The following is a 20,384-nucleotide window of genomic DNA, read 5'->3' as shown; positions in this document are numbered from 1 at the left end:
TAGCAGAGACACATCTCCAAAACATAATGTTTCCACCTCCATGCTTCACAGTGGGGATGGTGTTCTTTGGGTCATAGGCAGCATTTCTCTTCCTCCAAACACGGCGAATTGAGTTAATGCCAAAGAGCTAAATTTTTGGCTCATCTGACCGCAGCACCTTCTCCCAATCACTCACAGAATCGTCCAGGTGTTCATTGGCTAGCTTCAGACGGGCCTGCACATGAGCCTTCTTGAGCAGGGGGACCTTGCGGGCACTGGAGGATTTTACATCTTTACGGCGTAATGTGTTACCAATGGTTTTCTTGGTGACTGTGGTCCCAGCTGCCTTGAGATAATTAACAAGTTCCCCCCGTGTAGTTTTAGGCTGATCTCTCATCTTCCTCATGATCAAGGATACCCCACGAGGTGAGATTTTGCATGCTGCTCCAGATCGATGTTGATTGACAGTCATTTTGTATGTCTTCCATTTTTGCACCAACGATTGTCTCCTTCTCACCCGGCGTCTTACTTATGGTTTTGTAGCCCATTCCAGCTTTGTGCAGGTCTATGATCTTGTCCCTGACATCCTTGTAAAGGTCTTTGTTCTTGCCCATGTTGTAGAGGTTAGAATCTGACTGATTGAGTCTGTGGACAGGATTCTTTTATAAAGGTGACTATGTAAGACAGTTGTAACGAGTTGATTAGGAGCGTCTAACTGGTCTGTAGGAGACAGAACTCTTAATGGTTGGTAGGGGATCAAATATTTACAATGGGGGAAAAAAGTATTTAGTCAGCCACCAATTGTGCAAGTTTTCCCACTTAAAAAGATGAGAGCGGCCTGTAATTGACATCATAGGTAGACCACAACTATGGGAGACAAAATGAGAAATCAAATCCAGAAAATCTCCTTGTCTGATTTGGCAAGATATATTATGGTGGAAAATAAGTATTTGGTTACCTAAAAACCAAATTCCAACTTTATTAAGCCAATATAAAAACAACGGTGGACATATGCTCTACATGTGCATATCAGGACACGAGCGATGCGTTTCGATCCTACATGTATCCTATATGTAGAGCATATGTCCACCGTTGTTTTTATATTGGCTTAATAAAGTTGGAATTTGGATTTTACTATTTGGAGCTGGAACGATTTTTCTTTTCTTCAAGAGATGACCGCGTGGATCAGCGTTGGGTTCCGTGCTCCTGCGGTGGCTACTTGGTGAGCTGGCTTTTTTTCTTCTTTGCTATTACCTAAAAACCATGCAAGATTTGTGGCTGTCACAGACCTGTAACTTCTTCTTTAAGATGCTCCTCTTTCCTCTACTCATTACCTGTAGTAATGGCTCCTGTGTGAACTTGTTAGCAGTATAAAAGACACCTGTGCACACCCTCAAACAGTCACACTCCAAACTCCACTGTGGTGAAGACCAAAGAGCTGTCGAAGGACACCACAAACAAAGTTGTAGCCCTTCACCAGCCTGGGAAGACTGAATCTGCAATAGGCAAGCAGCTTGGTGTGATAAAATCAACTGTGGGAGCAATAATAAGAAAATGGAAGACATACAAGACCACTGATGGTCTCCCTCAATCTGGGGCTCCACGCAAGATCTCACCCTGTGGGGTCAAAAGGATCACAAGAACGGTGAGCAAAAAAACCCAGAACCACACGGGGGGACCTAGTGAATGACCTGCATAGAGCTAGGACCACCGTAACAAAGGCTACTACCAGTAACACACTACGCCGCCAAGGACTCAGATCCTGCAGTGCCAGATGTGTCCCCCTGCTTAAGCCAGTACATGTCCTGGCCCGTCTGAAGTTTGCTGGAGAGTGTTTGGATTATCCAGAAGAGTATTGGAAGAATGTCATATGGTCTGATGAAACCAAAGTAGAACTGTTTGGTAGAAACAAAACTCGTTGTGTTTGGAGGAGACAGAATGCTAAGTTGCATCCAAAGAACACCATACCTACTGTGAAGCATGGGGGTGGCAACATCATGCTTTGAGGCAGTTTCTCTACAAAGGGACCAGGATGACTGATTCATGTACATGAAAAAATGAATGGGGCCATGAATCGTGAGATTTAGAGTGCAACCCTCCTTCCATCAGCAAGGGCACTGAAGATGAAACGTGGTTGGGTCTTTCAGCATGATAATGATCCCAAGCACACTGCCAGGGCAACGAAGGAGTGGCTTCTTAAGAAGCATATGAAGGTCCTGGAGTGGCCTAGCCAGTTGTTATGAACTGGTGATTCAGAACCACAATGGACCTAGTGGTTGAGAGCACACAAAGTGACCTGATAGTTACTATAACATAAGACGAGCTCTGAGACGTGGGAACTCTGCTGACCGCAATCCATAATCCTATCATACCATACTAGAGGTAGCCGTGGAGCGCTCCTGACCAGACCTAGGCGCCTCGGGCACAGCCAGAGAAACTAGCTAGCCCGGAAGATAGGAAAATAAGCCTACCTTGCCTCAGAGAAATTCCCCAAAGGAAAAGGCAGCCCCCCACATATAATGACTGAGTAAAGATGAAAATACAAACATAGAGATAAAATAGATTTTAGCAAAGTGAGGCCCGACTTACTGAATAGACCGAGGATAGGAAAGATAGCTTTGCGGTCAGCACAAAAACCTACAAACAACCACGCAGAGGGCGCAAAAAGACCCTCCGCACCGACTAACGGTACGGAGGTGCTCCCTCTGCGTCTCAGAGCTTCCAGCAAGCAAGAAAAACCAATATAGCAAGCTGGACAGAAAATATAGCAAACAAAAGTAACACAAGCAAAACTTAGCTTATGCAGGGCAGACAGGCCACAAGAACGATCCAGGAGAAAGCAAGACCAATACTGGAACATTGACTGGAGGCCAGGAACAAAGAACTAGGTGGAGTTAAATAGAGCAGCACCTAACGACTTAACCTCGTCACCTGAGGAAGGAAACTCAGAAGCCGCAGCCCCACTCACATCCACCAGAGGAAGCTCATAGACAGAACCAGCCGAAGTACCACTCATGACCACAGGAGGGAGCTTGACCACAGAATTCACAACAGCCAGTCTCCAGATCTCAACCCCATAGAAAACCTTTGGAGGGAGTTGAAAGTCCGTGTTGCCCGGCGACAAGCCCAAAACATCACTGCTCTAGAGGAGATCTGCATGGAGGAATGGGCCAACATACCACCAACAGTGTGTGCCAACCTTGTGAAGACTTCATTGCCAACAAAGCATATATAACAAAATATGAAGATGAACTTTTGTTAATGACCAAATACTTATTTTCCTCCATAATTTGCAAAATAAATCTTGCCAAATTAGACAAGGTGATTTTCTGGATTTGTTTTCCGATTTTGACTCTCATAGTTGTGTTCTACCTAAAATGTCAATTACAGGCCTCTGTCATCTTTTTAAGTGGGAAAACTTGCACAATTGGTGGCTGACTAAAGACTTTTTTTCTCCCACTGTATTATTCACTGTAAAATGCAAATAAATTTATATAATTTATACAATGTGATTTTCTGGATTTTATTTTTGATATTCTATCTCTCAATGTTAAAAATTAACCTATCCTTAAAATTATAGACTGTTCATGTCTTTGCCACAGGGCAAACTTACAAAATCAGTAAGGGATCAAATACTTATTTCCTTCACTGTATTAGCGGGGGATCAGCCCATTCAGGGTTAGCAAGACCCAAAGTTCCTCTATTAGCAAAACACAGACACTTCCCTGAAATGTTCCCCTCCAGACATTAACACTGATGCCTTTGGAGGCCAGCTACTTAAGCCCCAGACCACACCCTAGGGTGGAAATAAGGTGGGCATCCTCCCACCCGCTCTATGGATGTCCACCATTATACAAATTAGCTGTAACCCCTCACTGTACTTAGTGTGCTGGAAGAAAACCTCTGGGTTTTATATCACTGACGACATTAGGCGCAGTGAAACATGTCTCTCCTCCAGCACTTTGTCACATATTCCCCCTTCTGCTCAAAGCCGGGTGGTTTGGGACCTTCACTAGCTAAGCAAGAGAGTCTGGACAGAGCATCTGCGTTTGTTTGCAACTTACGTAACCTGTGCTAGATATGAAAACTAAAAAGTCCTGGAGCGCTAAAAACCATCTAGTCAACCGGGTATTCTTCCCCTTTCTTTCCCTCATCCAGCTCAGGGGCGCATGATCTGAGACCAGCCTGAATTTTCTGCCTACCAGGTAGTATCTCAGGGTGTCGATTGCCCACTTGATGGCCAAGCACTCTTGTTCTAGTTCTCACAGGAGAAGGATTGGGGACAAACATCCAGTCATGTACCTATCTTCTGGGAAAACAGAACTCACACCCAGACGTCGGAGGTGTCCTTCTGGAGCATGAACTCCTTAGTGAAATCCGATGCGACCAAGCTCGTCTGTCTGCACAGGGTGAGCTTCAACTCCTGGAATGCCATCTCAGACGACCAGTTGACCAATGGCGACTTTGTGCCCTGAGAAGATCAGTCAGGGGGGCGGCTATCATGGCAAAATTCAGGATAAATCACCGATAGTACTCCACAATTCCCAAAAATAGAAATGCCCTGACCGGCTTTTTGGAGACTGGTTGTGGCCACTATTGTATTGCCTTCACCATGTCTACTTGCGGCCTTATCTCGCCCCTCCCAACAATGTAGCCTCATTATTTTGCCTCTTCTTTTCCCCGAGCGCACTTCTTTGGGTTTATGGTAAACCCTGCCTTGCTCAGTGCATCCAGTACCTCCTGGACCTTCTGCAGGTGACTTTTTGCGAGGGGCTAGGATCCGGTCCATGGCCCTTTAGAAGGTAGCTGGGGCTCCTTGTAGTCCATATGGCATTCTGGGATACTGGAAGCAGCCATTAGGTGTAGAGAAGGCAGTCTTCTTCTTGGCACTTGGGGACAAGAGAATTTGCCAGTATCCTATTGTTATGTCCTGAGTGGTGAACTGGTTGGCCCTAGCCTCTCAATGAGCTTATCGACGCGGGACATCGGATACGTGTCAAACTTGGACACCTCATTTAGTTTTTTGTAGTTGTTACAGAAGCGCCACTCTCCATCCGGCTTTCGCACAAGGACAATTGTGCTGGACCAGCAGCGCTTTGACTTCTTCAGGCTCAACATTCCCCTTACCCCTTTGGAGATCACCTTGCGGTGAGCTTCGGGAATCCAATATGGCTCTTGGTTCACTCTCACATGCGGTCCAGTCAGTGTTTCGTGCTCCACAACCTGCGCACAACCTGGAAACTCCGTAAACGGGTCCCGTTTTCGCTGAAGCAGCTCACGGCACTGTTGTTCCTGGGCCGGTGACAGTGTTTCTGCCATTGTGACATCCTCGACCCTAGCTTCAGTACTGGCTCCCAGGCATGTAGCTTCCACCGGTTGCCTGTCTTGTCATAGTTTGAGCAGGTTGATACACGTGGTACGGCTTCCTTGGTTGGTGGAGGTTGTAGTTGACATCACTCAACTTTTTGACCACCTTGTGTGGCCCTTGCCACGTGGCCAGAAACTTACTTTCCATTGTGGGGATCAACACCAACACTCAGTCTCATTCTTGCCGACCAGTTGTAGACCCTTGCTTTGGCCTCTTGTGTTTGATGAAGGCTTTTTCTTGACAATCAGCATCACTGTTGCGATCCTGTCCTGCATTTGGGCCACCTCCGCTTCCCAAGTCTCCTTTGCAATGTCCAGAAGTCCTCGAGGGTGCCGGCCATATAGCAGCTCAAACGGTGAGAACTCTGTGGAGGCCTGTAGAACTTCTCTAATGAAGAACAGTAGGTATGGTAGCGAGTAATCCCAGTCTCGGTCATCGTTCTCCACGACCTACTTCAGCATTGATTTCAAGGTCTTAATGAACCTCCCCACCAGGCAGTCCATCTGCGGATGGAACAACAATGTCAAAAGTTGGCTAATCTGGAGGGCCTTCTACCACTCCCTATTTACCTTGGACATGATCGGTGTCCCTTGGTCCTTCAGGATCTCCTTCGGAAGGCTCGTCCGGGAGAAAATATGAACCAGCGCTATACTACTGGCGGAGGAGTTTCTCAATAGCACTAACTCTGGGTACCGTGTTGCACAGTCCATTACCACCAGGATGTATTGATTACCCCTGGCGAACTTAACTAAAGGCCCGACCAGGTCCATGGCAATCTGATCAAATGGGAGTAATATGGACAACGGCACTTGGGGACTGTGGAAATATGAATCGGGAGTAGTTAGCTGACAGTTAGGGCAGGATCGGCAGAAATTAACAATGTCTCGGTGACACCCAGGCCAGTAGAACCTCTGAAGAACCCTCTCTTGAGTTTTGTCTACTCCCAAATGCCCAATTAGGACATGAAAATGGGCCAGATCTAATATCCTATGGTTATAGGGACATGGCACTAACAACTTCTCTATCACTTCCTTTCTCAGCTTAGTGACCCAATAGAGCAGTTCTTCTTTTAAAGTGAAATATAAAAACCTGGTGTCGGCCCCGGCTCTTGAGCAACCCCAGTCACATTGTCAGACACATTTTGTAAAGTAAGATCCTGCATTTGGGCAGTCCTGAAATTCCCCCCAGAAGCCCCCAACTCACTATGACATCAATGCCTCCCTGTAACATCACTGCTTCTCCCATAACTCCACCTTACCTCTCACTATGACATCACTGCCTCACTATGACATCATTAGCTTCTCCCATCACTCCACCTTACCTCTCACTATGACATCACTGCCTCACTGTGACATCACTAGCTTCTCCCATAACCACCTTACCTCTCACTAGGACATCACTGCCTCACTGTGACATCACTAGCTTCTCCCATAACTCCACCTTACCTCTGTGACATCACTGCCTCACTGTGACATCACTAGCTTCTCCCATAACTCCACCTTACCTCTCACTGTGACATCACTGCCTCACTGTGACATCACTGCTTCTCCCATAACTCCACCTTACCTCTCACTATGACATCACTGCCTCATTGTGACATCACAGCTTTTCCCATAACTCCACCTTACCTCTCACTATGACATCACTGCCTCATTGTGATATCACTAGCTTCTCCCATAACTCCACCTTACCTCTCACTAGGACATCACTGCATCACTGTGACATCAGTAACTTCTCCCATAACTCCACCTTACCTCTCACTATGACATCACTGCCTCACTGTGACATCACTGCTTCTCCCATAACTCCACCTTTCCTCTGACTGTGACATCACTGCCTCACTGTGACATCACTAGCTTCTCTCATAACTCCACCTTACCTCTCACTAGGACATCACTGCCTCACTGTGACATCATTAGCTTCTCCCATAACTCCACCTTACCTCTCACTGTGACATCACTGCTTCTCCCATAACTCCACCTTACCTCTCACTGACATCACTGCCTCACTGTGACATCACGGCTTCTCCCATAACTCCACCTTACCTCTCACTATGACATCACGGCCTCATTGTGACATCACTAACTTCTCCCATAACTCCACCTTACCTCTCACTAGGACATCACTGCCTCACTGTGAAATCACGGCTTCTCCCATAACTCCACCTTACCCCTCACTGTGACATCACTGCCTCACTGTGACATCACTAGCTTCTCTCATAACTCCACCTTACCTCTCACTATGACATCACTGCCTCACTGTGACATCACTGCTTCTCCCATAACTCCACCTTTCCTCTGACTATGACATCACTGCCTCACTGTGACATCACTAGCTTCTCTCATAACTCCACCTTACCTCTCACTGTGACATCACTGCTTCTCCCATAACTCCACCTTACCTCTCACTGACATCACTGCCTCACTGTGACATCACTAACTTCTCCCATAACTCCACCTTACCTCTCACTATGACATCACTGCCTCACTGTGACATCACTAACTTCTCCCATAACTCCATCTTACCTCTCACTATGACATCACTGCCTCACTGTGACATCACTCCTTCTCCCATAACTCCACCTTACCTCTCACTATGACATCACTGCCTCACTGTGACATCACTAACTTCTCCCATAACTCCATCTTACCTCTCACTATGACATCACTGCCTCACTGTGACATCACTGCTTCTCCCATAACTCCACCTTACCTCTCACTATGACATCACTGCCTCACTGTGACATCACTGCTTCTCCCATAACTCCACCTTACCTCTCACTATGACATCACTGCCTCACTGTGACATCACTAGCTTCTCCCATAACTCCACCTTACCCCTCACTGTGACATCACTGCTTCTCCCATAACTCCACCTTACCTCTCACTATGACATCACTGCCTCACTGTGACATCACTGCTTCTCCCATAACTCCACCTTACCTCTCACTATGACATCACTGCCTCACTGTGACATCACTAGCTTCTCCCATAACTCCACCTTACCCCTCACTGTGACATCACTGCTTCTCCCATAACTCCACCTTACCTCTCACTATGACATCACTGCCTCACTGTGACATCACTGCTTCTCCCATAACTCCATCTTACCTCTCACTAGGACGTGACTTACTTTATAACGAGATCTTGTAAAGCCATTAACCAACCTGTGTATAATAAGGTGTATACACCTCCGACATGTATACTCCGTAGGTGGATATTTCCCCGGCGGTAGAGGGCAGTCATCTGTACATGTATAACCGTACATAACCGTAGCATGCATCAGATTAATGCCAGTCTATGTCTATGGAGCTGCCTGTGGTAGTTTATGTCGGGGTAAAGGGTGAGAATTACGTGGCTGTTCCAGGATTCTGGCAGCAGCTTCTCTCCAGCCCCACAAACCTTTGTAAAGATGGAACTTTGAATCTGGACTTGTGAAGTTTTTAGGAGAGAAAGCATCCACCTTGTGAGTCCGCTTGTATCTGGAACAACTTTTCTGCAGGCTGTAAAGTGAGACACTTTATCTGGGATCGACCTGCAGTGCAGCTATTGGGCCACTAGATGTCAGCACCACTGGAAATGGCAAAATTGCTGAATTTCTTAAGATGTGAAAAAGAAGAAATTAAGGAAAAAAAGTAACAAAAACCCTCGCACTGCTGTAATAGTGGGGACAAAGCAAAACCGACATGGCGGCGCCTGCGTCTCCTTCCTAACCCTTCCCTTGCAGTGTGTGCTTCACATATCAATCTGACAACATTCACAATTGATTTTTGGGCAAAGGGTCCAAAAAAAAAAAAAGCATCCATCACTCATTCCCCCGAGTACCGGCAAATTCAATCAGCTGCTGGACGGCGGACAGAATAATCTGCGCTGCGTAATGAAGAGCGCTCATGTAAGCGAACACGGGAGACATCTGTCATTTTAATTAGTAACGAGTAAGTGATCCGGGCCGCGCCTGATTTCCCTGTATAATAATCACAGCGCGGAGACGGCCGCCATGGTGCCAACATCGCTGTGGGCGCAGGTGAGAGCGCTGGCGTCCGGCCGCACGAGATACCAGCCTACGGTACACGCACCACGCACTGCCGGACTAAGACATTAGAAGACGTCAGGGTCGGCTCCGATGTCGGCCAAGCAACAAACATCAGCATCTCTGCTTACTGCCAATGAATGGGGATCACCCTTCTCTTCATAGTCAGAGGCCAAAAACCCGTCCTGACCCAATGCTTCTCCCTGCTGACAGACAATCCTAGGAGCTGAATAGCAGCAGGGCGCATCTCCGGTGCTGATGGCTCGTTACAATGTTTCAGCGCAAAATATTTATCTCATAGAGAATTGTCTTTACTCGATATAATTCCAACAAATCGGGGGATTAATGAACAGAGCTGGGGGGCTTCATGTACAGGCGTCTGCATTATGTCAATTCTTCCAGCATTTTTGTTGCAAATTTCACCCATGCAAAAAATCTGCACCAAAATCACATGCAAAAAAAAAAAAAAAAAAAGCTTGTATCATACATTGCAGAAATGATGCAGAAATGTCTGCACCAAATACTTAACGTGTGCACAGCAATGGTTTAACTCTCGGAAAGCTGTGAACTATTACAATAAGTAATGGCTGCTGGGCTTTGTCCTTCTTGCTCACTCAGGGGGGACACGACCATTGTCAGCGGTGACCAACCTGTCAAGACGCCCCAAATATAGAGGGACTGAGAGGCGGCATGTGTGAGAGGGGGATCAGTAGGGTCCGCAGGACTTATTTTAATATATTTGTCAGATTCGAAATTTCTTTTTGATAATTCCGAATTCCTTTAAAACAATAATTAAATTTATTAGTAAATTTTAGTCCTTTTTGTTGTACAAAGATTAAAAGGAGTTTTCCACCTCTGTATGTAGAAAAGTATTTTTAATTACAATTATATTCATGTAAGTAACAATTATATATACTTTATTTATTAAATGCATGTAACTGGGGCATAAATATTTTTTGCAATAAGTTTTTTTTTTTTTTAAATGTTACACCGCTTGGCTTTTACATGTTCTCTGCTATCCGGAACATTCAGCTCTGATGTTATCATACATCAGCAGGACGCATGTAGTCGGCCAATATATGTACCTGTGTATTGATGGACACTGCTCAGCTGGCCTCCTTTGTGTCTGTGCTCTGTGGTTTCAGGCACCTTTTTACATTTTATTGTTAATATCTGTGTGAATTTTAACTTTGGTTGAAATAAAGCGTCTTTTAATTTTGCAATTTGTAAACACTTTTTGATCCTTATGCTGTATCCTTGCTATGGGATCAGTATGTTTATGAAACATTGAACGTAGCAAAATTTCCATGTTGAGGTCACACGTGACGATGTATAGACGGAGGGTTTGACCACAGCCCTAGACATAACAGGTGCATAATAAAGTGTGAACGCAGGTCTGGATGTGACTGGAGTATAGTAAAGTGTGAATGCAGCTCTGGATGTGACTGCAGTATAGTAAAGTGTGAACACAGCTCTGGATGTGACTGGAGTATAATAAAGTGTGAATGCAGCTCTGGATGTGACAGGAGTAATAATAAAGTGTGAACGCAGCTGTGGATGTGACTGGAGTATAGTAAAGTGTGAACGCAGCTCTGAATGTAACTGGAGTATAATAAAGCGTGAACACAGCTCTGGATGTGACTGGAGTATAATAAAGCATGAACGCAGCTCTGAATGTGACTGGAGTATAATAAAGCATGAATGCAGCTCTGGATGTGACTGGAGTATAGTAGTGTGTGAACGCAGCTCTGGATGTGACTGGAGTATAGTAAAGTGTGAACACAGCTCTGAATGTGACTGGAGTATAATAAAGTATGAATGCAGCTTTGGATGTGACTGGAGTATAGTAGAGTGTGAACGCAGCTCTGAATGTGACTGGAGTATAATAAAGCATGAACGTAGCTTTGGATGTGACTGGAGTATAATAAAGCATGAATGCAGCTCTGAATGTGACTGGAGTATAATAAAGCATGAACGCAGCTTTGGATGTGACTGGAGTATAATAAAGCATGAACGCAGCTCTGAATGTGACTGGAGTATAATAAAGCATGAACACAGCTCTGGATGTGACTGGAGTATAGTAAAGCGTGAATGCAGCTCTGGATGTGACTGGAGTATAATAAAGTGTGAACGCAGCTCTGGATGTGACTATAGTAGTCCATCACGCACATGAGCTGCGTGCCGCCATTGTGTTGAGTATTTCGGCGTCCAGACTTCTTACCTTGAGAACTTTCTTCAGAAAGGCAGATAGACACTTCATCGTGCCGGTCGTTTTCTTCCACCACCCCGGCCACTGGATCCTCCGACGGCGTCAAGGAGGCAGATTCCAGCTGTTCAGGGAAGGTGGCGGGACCCCCGCGGGGAGGGGGGACCTCGATGCCCATTAATCGATATTTCCTTCTTCTATTCCCGATCCACGTCTGCAGAGATAAGACACCAACGTGACCCCGAGAGAACGGACAGACGTCCTGCTGCGCTTCCTACAGAGGCGGCTTTATAATTACCGTATACTGTGTCAGTATCAGAGGTGCAACCGGCGACAATGTGGGAGACAAATAACGGCGCAACATTCACTGCGTACAACCCTATCCAGACAATGGCCGCTGCTGGCACATACACCGTGCCATACAAGTGTGCCATGGTCCCAGTGCAGACGCTTCATCTCCTGTAGTCACATGTGAAGATCAGTGGCGGCTCCGCTGATCTGTGCCCCCTCCTCCACTGATCTGCACCCCCCTCCGCTGATCTGTGCCCCCTCCTCCGCTGATCTGCGCCCCCTCCTCCGCTGATTTGCACCCCCCTCCGATGATCTGCGCCCCCCCGCTGATCTGCGCCCCCTCACGCTGATCTCCACACCCCCCCTCCGCCAATCTGCGCCCCCTCACCTGCAGCCAGCACTATATTTAGCAGCACAGACACGATGAGTAAGTGGTTTACCAGGACGGTTATTTATTATACAAGACCAAAAATCTATTTCAGGCCTCGCTGGCCGGAGCCTCATACAATATTAACGGCTTTTCTTGGAGCAAAAAAAAAAAAAAAAAAAAAAATCACGTTCAGCTTTAAATCTGCTTTATGTTCCCCAGAGTTTACCGCAGCCTCATAAGCAATTCCTGCTGTAACGTTCCCTGCGTCCAGAGTCCTCAGCCGGGAAATCTGCAGCCTGGACATTTACTGATAACTCCAACTATATATTTACATTCTACAAAAAACAGAGCGGCTTTATCTGTGCCATATAGCAGAGCCGACTCGGTGCTGAGCGACCCAAAAACAATGTACGTAAGCCCGAACAATGTCTGATACATTAGGATAAGCATCATATATACAGTCATGGCCAAAAGTGTGGGCACCCTTAGAATTGTTACAGAAATTTAAGTATTTCTTCCAGGACATTATTGCAATTACGCTTGTTTTCTTGAACATATGTTGTAAACATGTATATAAGAATACAACGACTACAATACTGCCCCCCATGTGTAAGAATATAACTACTATAGTACTGCTCCTGTGTACAAGAATATAACTACTATAATACTGCCCCTATATAAAAGAATATAACTACTATAATACTGCCCCTATGTACAAGAATATAACTCCTATAATACTGCTCCTATGTACAAGAATATAACTACTATAATACTGCCCCCTATATACAAGAATATAACTACTATAATACTGCTCCTATGTACAAGAATACAGGTCCTTCTCAAAAAATTAGCATATAGTGTTAAATTTCATTATTTACCATAATGTAATGATTACAATTAAACTTTCATATATTATAGATTCATTATCCACCAACTGAAATTTGTCAGGTCTTTTATTGTTTTAATACTGATGATTTTGGCATACAACTCCTGATAACCCAAAAAACCTGTCTCAATAAATTAGCATATCAAGAAAAGGTTCTCTAAACGACCTATTACCCTAATCTTCTGAATCAACTAATTAACTCTAAACACATGCAAAAGATACCTGAGGCTTTTATAAACTCCCTGCCTGGTTCATTACTCAAAACCCCCATCATGGGTAAGACTAGCGACCTGACAGATGTCAAGAAGGCCATCATTGACACCCTCAAGCAAGAGGGTAAGACCCAGAAAGAAATTTCTCAACAAATAGGCTGTTCCCAGAGTGCTGTATCAAGGCACCTCAATGGTAAGTCTGTTGGAAGGAAACAATGTGGCAGAAAACGCTGTACAACGAGAAGAGGAGACCGGACCCTGAGGAAGATTGTGGAGAAGGACCGATTCCAGACCTTGGGGAACCTGAGGAAGCAGTGGACTGAGTCTGGTGTGGAAACATCCAGAGCCACCGTGCACAGGCGTGTGCAGGAAATGGGCTACAGGTGCCGCATTCCCCAGGTAAAGCCACTTTTGAACCATAAACAGCGGCAGAGGCGCCTGACCTGGGCTACAGAGAAGCAGCACTGGACTGTTGCTAAGTGGTCCCAAGTACTTTTTTCTGATGAAAGCAAATTTTGCATGTCATTCGGAAATCAAGGTGCCAGAGTCTGGAGGAAGACTGGGGAGAAGGAAATGACAAAATGCCTGAAGTCCAGTGTCAAGTACCCACAGTCAGTGATGGTGTGGGGTGCCATGTCAGCTGCTGGTGTTGGTCCACTGTGTTTCATCAAGGGCAGGGTCAATGCAGCTAGCTATCAGGAGATTTTGGAGCACTTCATGCTTCCATCGGCTGAAATGCTTTATGGAGATGAAGATTTCATTTTTCAGCACGACCTGGCACCTGCTCACAGTGCCAAAACCACTGGTAAATGGTTTACTGACCATGGTATTACTGTGCTCAATTGGCCTGCCAACTCTCCTGACCTGAACCCCATAGAGAATCTGTGGGATATTGTGAAGAGAAAGTTGAGAGACGCAAGACCCAACACTCTGGATGAGCTTAAGGCCGCTATTGAAGCATCCTGGGCCTCCATAACATCTCAGCAGTGTCACAGGCTGATTGCCTCCATGCCACGCCGCATTGAAGCAGTCATTTCTGCCAAAGGATTCCCAACCAAGTATTGAGTGCATAACTGAACATTATTATTTGATGGTTTTTTTGTTTGTTATTAAAAAACACTTTTATTTGATTGGATGGGTGAAATATGCTAATTTATTGAGACAGGTTTTTTGGGTTATCAGGAGTTGTATGCCAAAATCATCAGTATTAAAACAATAAAAGACCTGACAAATTTCAGTTGGTGGATAATGAATCTATAATATATGAAAGTTTAATTGTAATCATTACATTATGGTAAATAATGAAATTTAACACTATATGCTAATTTTTTGAGAAGGACCTGTATAACTACTATAATACTGCTCCTATGTACAAGAATATAACTGCTATAATACTGCCCCCTATATACAAGAATATAACTACTATAATACTGCCCCTATGTACAAGAATATAACTACTATAATACTGCTCCTATGTACAAGAATATAACTACTATAATACTGCTCCTATGTACAAGAATATAACTGCTATAATACTGCCCCCTATATACAAGAATATAACTACTATAATACTGCTCCTATGTACAAGAATATAACTACTATAATACTGCTCCTATGTACAAGAATATAACTACTATAATACTGCCCCCTATATACAAGATTATAACTACTATAATACTGCCCCTATGTACAAGAATATAACTACTATAATACTGCTCCTATGTACAAGAATATAACTACTATAATACTGCCCCCTATATACAAGAATATAACTACTATAATACTGCCCCCTATGTACAAGAATATAACTACTATAATACTGCCCCTATGTAGAAGAATATAACTACTATAATACTGCCCCTATGTACAAGAATATAACTTCTATAATACTGTCCCTATGTACAAGAATATAACTACTATAATACTGCCCCCTATGTATAAGAATATAACTACTATAATACTGCCCCTATGTATAAGAATATAACTTCTATAATACTGCCCCTATGTACAAGAATATAACTACTATAATACTGCCCCCTATGTATAAGAATATAACTACTATAATACTGCCCCTATGTATAAGAATATAACTACTATAATACTGCTCCTATGTACAAGAATATAACTACTATAATACTGCCCCTATGTATAAGAATATAACTTCTATAATACTGCCCCTATGTACAAGAATATAACTACTATAATACTGCTCCTATGTATAAGAATATAACTACTATAATACTGCTCCTATGTACAAGAATATAACTACTATAATACTGCCCCTATGTACAAGAATATAACTACTATAATACTGCTCCTATATACAAGAATATAACTACTATAATACTGCCCCTATGTACCAGAATATAACTACTATAATACTGCTCCTATGTACAGGAATATAACTACTATAATACTGCCCCTATGTACAAGAATATAACTACTATAATACTGCCCCTATGTACAAGAATATAACTACTATAATACTGCCCCTATGTACAAGAATATAACTACTATAATACTGCTCCTATGTACAGGAATATAACTACTATAATACTGCTCCTATGTACAAGAACATAACTACTATAATACTGCTCCTATGTACAAGAATATAACTACTATAATACTGCTCCTATGTACAAGAATATAACTACTATAATACTGCTCCTATGTACAGGAATATAACTACTATAATACTGCTCCTATGTACAAGAATATAACTACTATAATACTGCTCCTATGTACAGGAATATAACTACTATAATACTGCCCCTATGTACAAGAATATAACTACTATAATACTGCTCCTATGTACAAGAATATAACTACTATAATACTGCTCCTATGTACAAGAATATAACTACTATAATACTGCTCCTATGTACAGGAATATAACTACTATAATACTGCTCCTATGTACAAGAATATAACTACTATAATACTGCTCCTATGTACAAGAATATAACTACTATAATACTGCTCCTATGTACAAGAATATAACTACTATAATACTGCTCCTATGTACAAGAATATAACTACTATAATACTGCTCCTATGTACAGGAATATAACTACTATAATACTGCTCCTATGTACAAGAATATAACTACTATAATACTGCTCCTATGTACAGGAATATAACTACTATAATACTACCCCTATGTACAAGAATATAACTACTATAATACTGCTCCTATGTACAGGAATATAACTGCTATAATACTGCTCCTATGTACAGGAATATAACTACTATAATACTGCTCCTATGTACAGGAATATAACTACTATAATACTGCCATATGGGTAAGAATTTGGTTTGCTTCAGTGAGCGGAGTGTAATACGTTGCATGTATGAGAGTGATATGACGATACGCTGCGTCTCAATCACTTACCCTTACTATTTCACAGTCCACATTCAGGTCGGAGGCCACGGCTTCGATCTTCTCCCGGCACACAGACCCCAGACTCGTCATCCCATGGTCCCAGTACTTCTTCAGCTGAGCGAGGTCGTGGTCACTGAACTGAGTGCGGTCTTGGAGCTGAGGAAACAGTAGGAGCTCCCATTACAATGTTGTGCAAATTAATTGGGACCAAGCAAAAAAAAAAAAAAAAAACACATTTTTGAATATTTAATAATAAAATGTTAGAATGCACTGTTTATCATGCGTTCTTTGGTTGTACACTCCATTTTGCCAAGACGTCTTTTCACAACGCTCCACAAATTTTCTATAGGATTTAAGTCTGGTGAATTGCCGGGCCGGTCCAGAACTTTTACTTTATTTTCTTCCAGGAATTTCTTCACACACTTGGAATTGTGGCAGGGAGACAAATCTTGTTGGAATGTCCCTTCAAATTTACGCATGAATGGCACAATAAAACGTCTATGTATTTGGATGAATTCATCAGATCATCAACGGGAAATAAGCTCCCTGTACCATCACCTGTAAAAAAAAGCCCCAAAAGATCTGTTTTTGAGGATGTTTTACAGTTTGTTGAATATGATCAGCTCGCAACGGTTCACTTGCTCTGTACCCTTGAACAAAAAGATGAGTTTCATCGCTGAAAACTTACCTTTTTCCACCGGCTAGTTGACCAAGATTTATATTTCTTTGCCCATGCGAGTGGTTTTGCCTTCGTTGGCGATGTCAGCAGTGGTTTCTTTAGTGGCTTTGTTGCCCTCCGACCAACTTCCAGAAGCCTGCGCCGTACAGTCGAATCGCTAATATCGACACCTGCAGCGAACAAGTCTCTTTGCAGGTCTTTACTTGTTTTTCTTGGATTCATTTTACTATTTCTGATAAGCGTTTTATCAGTTCTTGGTGTCGTTTTCCTTTTTCTTCCACATTTCCCTTTTCGTTTTGGAGAAAATGATCCAGTTTCGTTGTGTGTGCGAATTATTCGTGAAACGGTAGATTTTCCAATACCGACGGTGGAAGCGATTTCTCTTACAGTCAGACTTGTACGTTCGTTAAGGGTAATAATTGTAGACCTCTGCCGTGGAGTAACATCCATTTTACCAGGCACGAGTCACACAGAGAGAATAAGTACAGTAAACCAGTCCTCACAGAAACAAGCTCCCCACCGAGGGGGCTGGATAAGACCAGTCCAACCACATTTTGTTAAAACTGGTTTGAATCACTCACTGGTAACCAACTTACGATTTTACTTAAAAAATGCTTTTTCCCAATTAATTTGCGCAGGACTTGTACAAGATGAGTGAGATGTTTTATGTTCTAGACTTCATCATCCTCCTTTTCCTTCTGGTCACGGATCAGATTTCCATCAGACAAACGTAACTTTTTTTGCATACAGCAACATTGTAACAGAGCATGTGATATTATGTATCCAGCGTACGCAATCCTCTCTGTGCTGAGCAGTCTGGTGTATTTTACTTATGTTACATTGTAGCAAATCCCCAGCTGTCAGTAGTAATCAACCTGAGCAGATTGGTCAGCATCTGAATGTAAAAGCAACAATGTCTCCATCTTGAAAGATGTGAAGGAGTAAAACACAAAGCGCCATCGCACGATGAAGGCTTCTCGCTGACCCGCATCATCTCCGTTCACGTGAGCTCGGACAATAGATGCGTCGCTGCGTTCCCTGACTTTCGGCGTTTCTGCTGGATTTCCTCGCTCATCCCACACTCAGCAGAACGTCTGGCAGGGAAATAAGAGATCAGCGGCTGATTGTTCCTGGATAATACGCCGGAGCAGCGGGACGCGTTCTTATGTAGTGGAGGAGCGAGCGGCGGCACAGTGGAAAGTGCGAGCTCGTCTACAACCTGAGACTAATCTGCCTAATCAATGTTTTGCCTCCTGTCGCAGTATTTTCCCTTCTCCTCAGTTATTTACACGGATCAGCGGCACTTGAAAGGCAGAAATTAAGTCAGGCGGCTTCCTGGGCACAGCGCGCCCGCGTCTACCATTGCATTTCGCTCCAGCACAAAACACCTGGAGAAATCGACCCCGGAAACTTGCACCGACGGAATCTGCGTCTACAGCATGCAGAATATTCGCTGCATAAAATACATCTTTCCTTCTCTTAAATAATAATAATCTTTATTTTTATATAGCGCTAACATATTCCGCAGCGCTTTACAGTTTTGCACACATTATCACTGTCCCCGTTGGGGCTCACAATCTAAATTCCCTATCAGTATGTCTTTGGAGTGTGGGAGGAAGCCGGAGAACCCAGAGGAAACCCACACAAACACGGAGAGAACATACAAACTCTTTGCAGATGTTGTCCTTGGCGGGGTTTGAACCCAGGACCCCAGCGCTGCAAGGATGCTGTGCTAACCACTTCGCCACCGTGCTGCCCCATAGCACCGCTCCTCATTTCTATCTTGGCGCACTTTCCGCCACAGCTACGTCGTGTGCAGTAGTGAAGGGCGCGCGTTCGCCGTGTTCCTGGTGTAGAGCATCGGACCCCCATCTAATATGTGCCATGTGTAACACAGGGGTGCACGGCTCCAGGATAAAGCTGCCGCCACTAATACAATATGGCCCCATTTTGCCACGTTTCGCCAGCTCATTTCCAGGTTATTATTCACACTACGGGGAGATTCTGGCACAGATTTCGTATCCGCGCGGTTCCTTCTGCTGTAAAATTGTTATTGTAACTAACTATAAATCCAATATTCCCCTCCACACATTTCCTGAGCTCTGATGCAAATATTGGTCATGTGTCTGACAATGTAGGGGACAAACGCAGCAGACGTGGGCAAGTCCACAGGCAGCCACTACTTCTAGGAAGACACTTTTTGCGCCTCTGATACAGGAATGGCAGAAGTCGCACATCTGATTTCCATAGTCCTGCTGAGCGGCCAGGAGGCGGAGATACTCGGACGCCGCACACACGCGACGCAGGGTAGGAGCGCCAAGCATCGCACTTACAACTGTATCGGCATCCTGGAGACCAGGGATAGGGCCCAAACAAAGGGCCACAGAGACCTGGGAGAGGGCCCAGACACCGGGTCACACAGAACAGGGATAGGACCCTGACACCGGGCCACAGAGACCAGGGATAGGACCCAGCCACCGAGCCCAGGGATAGCACCCTGACACCGGGCCACAGAGAACAGGGATAGGACCCTGACACCGGGCCACAGAGACCAGGGATAGGACCCAGACACCGAGCCACAGAGACCGGGGATAGGACCCAGACACCGAGCCACAGAGACCAGGGATAGGACCCAGACACCGAGCCACAGAGACCAGGGATAGGATCCAGACACCGAGCCACAGAGACCAGGGATAGGACCCAGAACCCGAGCCACAGAGACCAGGGATAGGACCCAGACCCCGAGCCACAGAGACCAGGGATAGGACCCAGACACCGAGCCACAGAGACCAGGGATAGGACCCAGACACCGAGCCACAGAGACCAGGGATAGGGCCCAGACACCGAGCCACAGAGACCAGGGATAGGACCCAGACACCAAGCCACAGAGACCAGGGATAGGACCCAGACACCGAGCCACAGAGACAAGGGATAGGACCCAGACACCGAGCCACAGAGAACAGGGATAGGACCCTGACACCG

At 44.5% G+C, this 20,384-nt stretch overlaps 1 protein-coding gene across 1 annotated transcript in view; it reads right to left on the bottom strand.

Moving 5' to 3' along the window:
• The window catches only part of HDX (highly divergent homeobox), a 60,916-nt gene that overhangs the window by 26,142 nt on the left and 14,390 nt on the right, over window positions 1-20,384 (bottom strand). The window contains exons 6-7 of the mRNA XM_069746118.1: window positions 16,733-16,879; window positions 11,598-11,796 (exon numbers count right to left, since the gene is read on the bottom strand). Coding sequence (XP_069602219.1) covers window positions 11,598-11,796; window positions 16,733-16,879 — 346 coding nt within the window. The remainder of the gene's footprint in view (window positions 1-11,597; window positions 11,797-16,732; window positions 16,880-20,384) is intronic.

Source organism: Ranitomeya imitator, chromosome 2 (genome assembly GCF_032444005.1).
Source record: "Ranitomeya imitator isolate aRanImi1 chromosome 2, aRanImi1.pri, whole genome shotgun sequence".
NCBI lineage: Eukaryota > Metazoa > Chordata > Amphibia > Anura > Dendrobatidae > Ranitomeya > Ranitomeya imitator.
The sequence above is the reverse complement of the archived record's forward strand: the minus strand, read 5'-3'. Positions and strand labels throughout refer to the sequence as shown.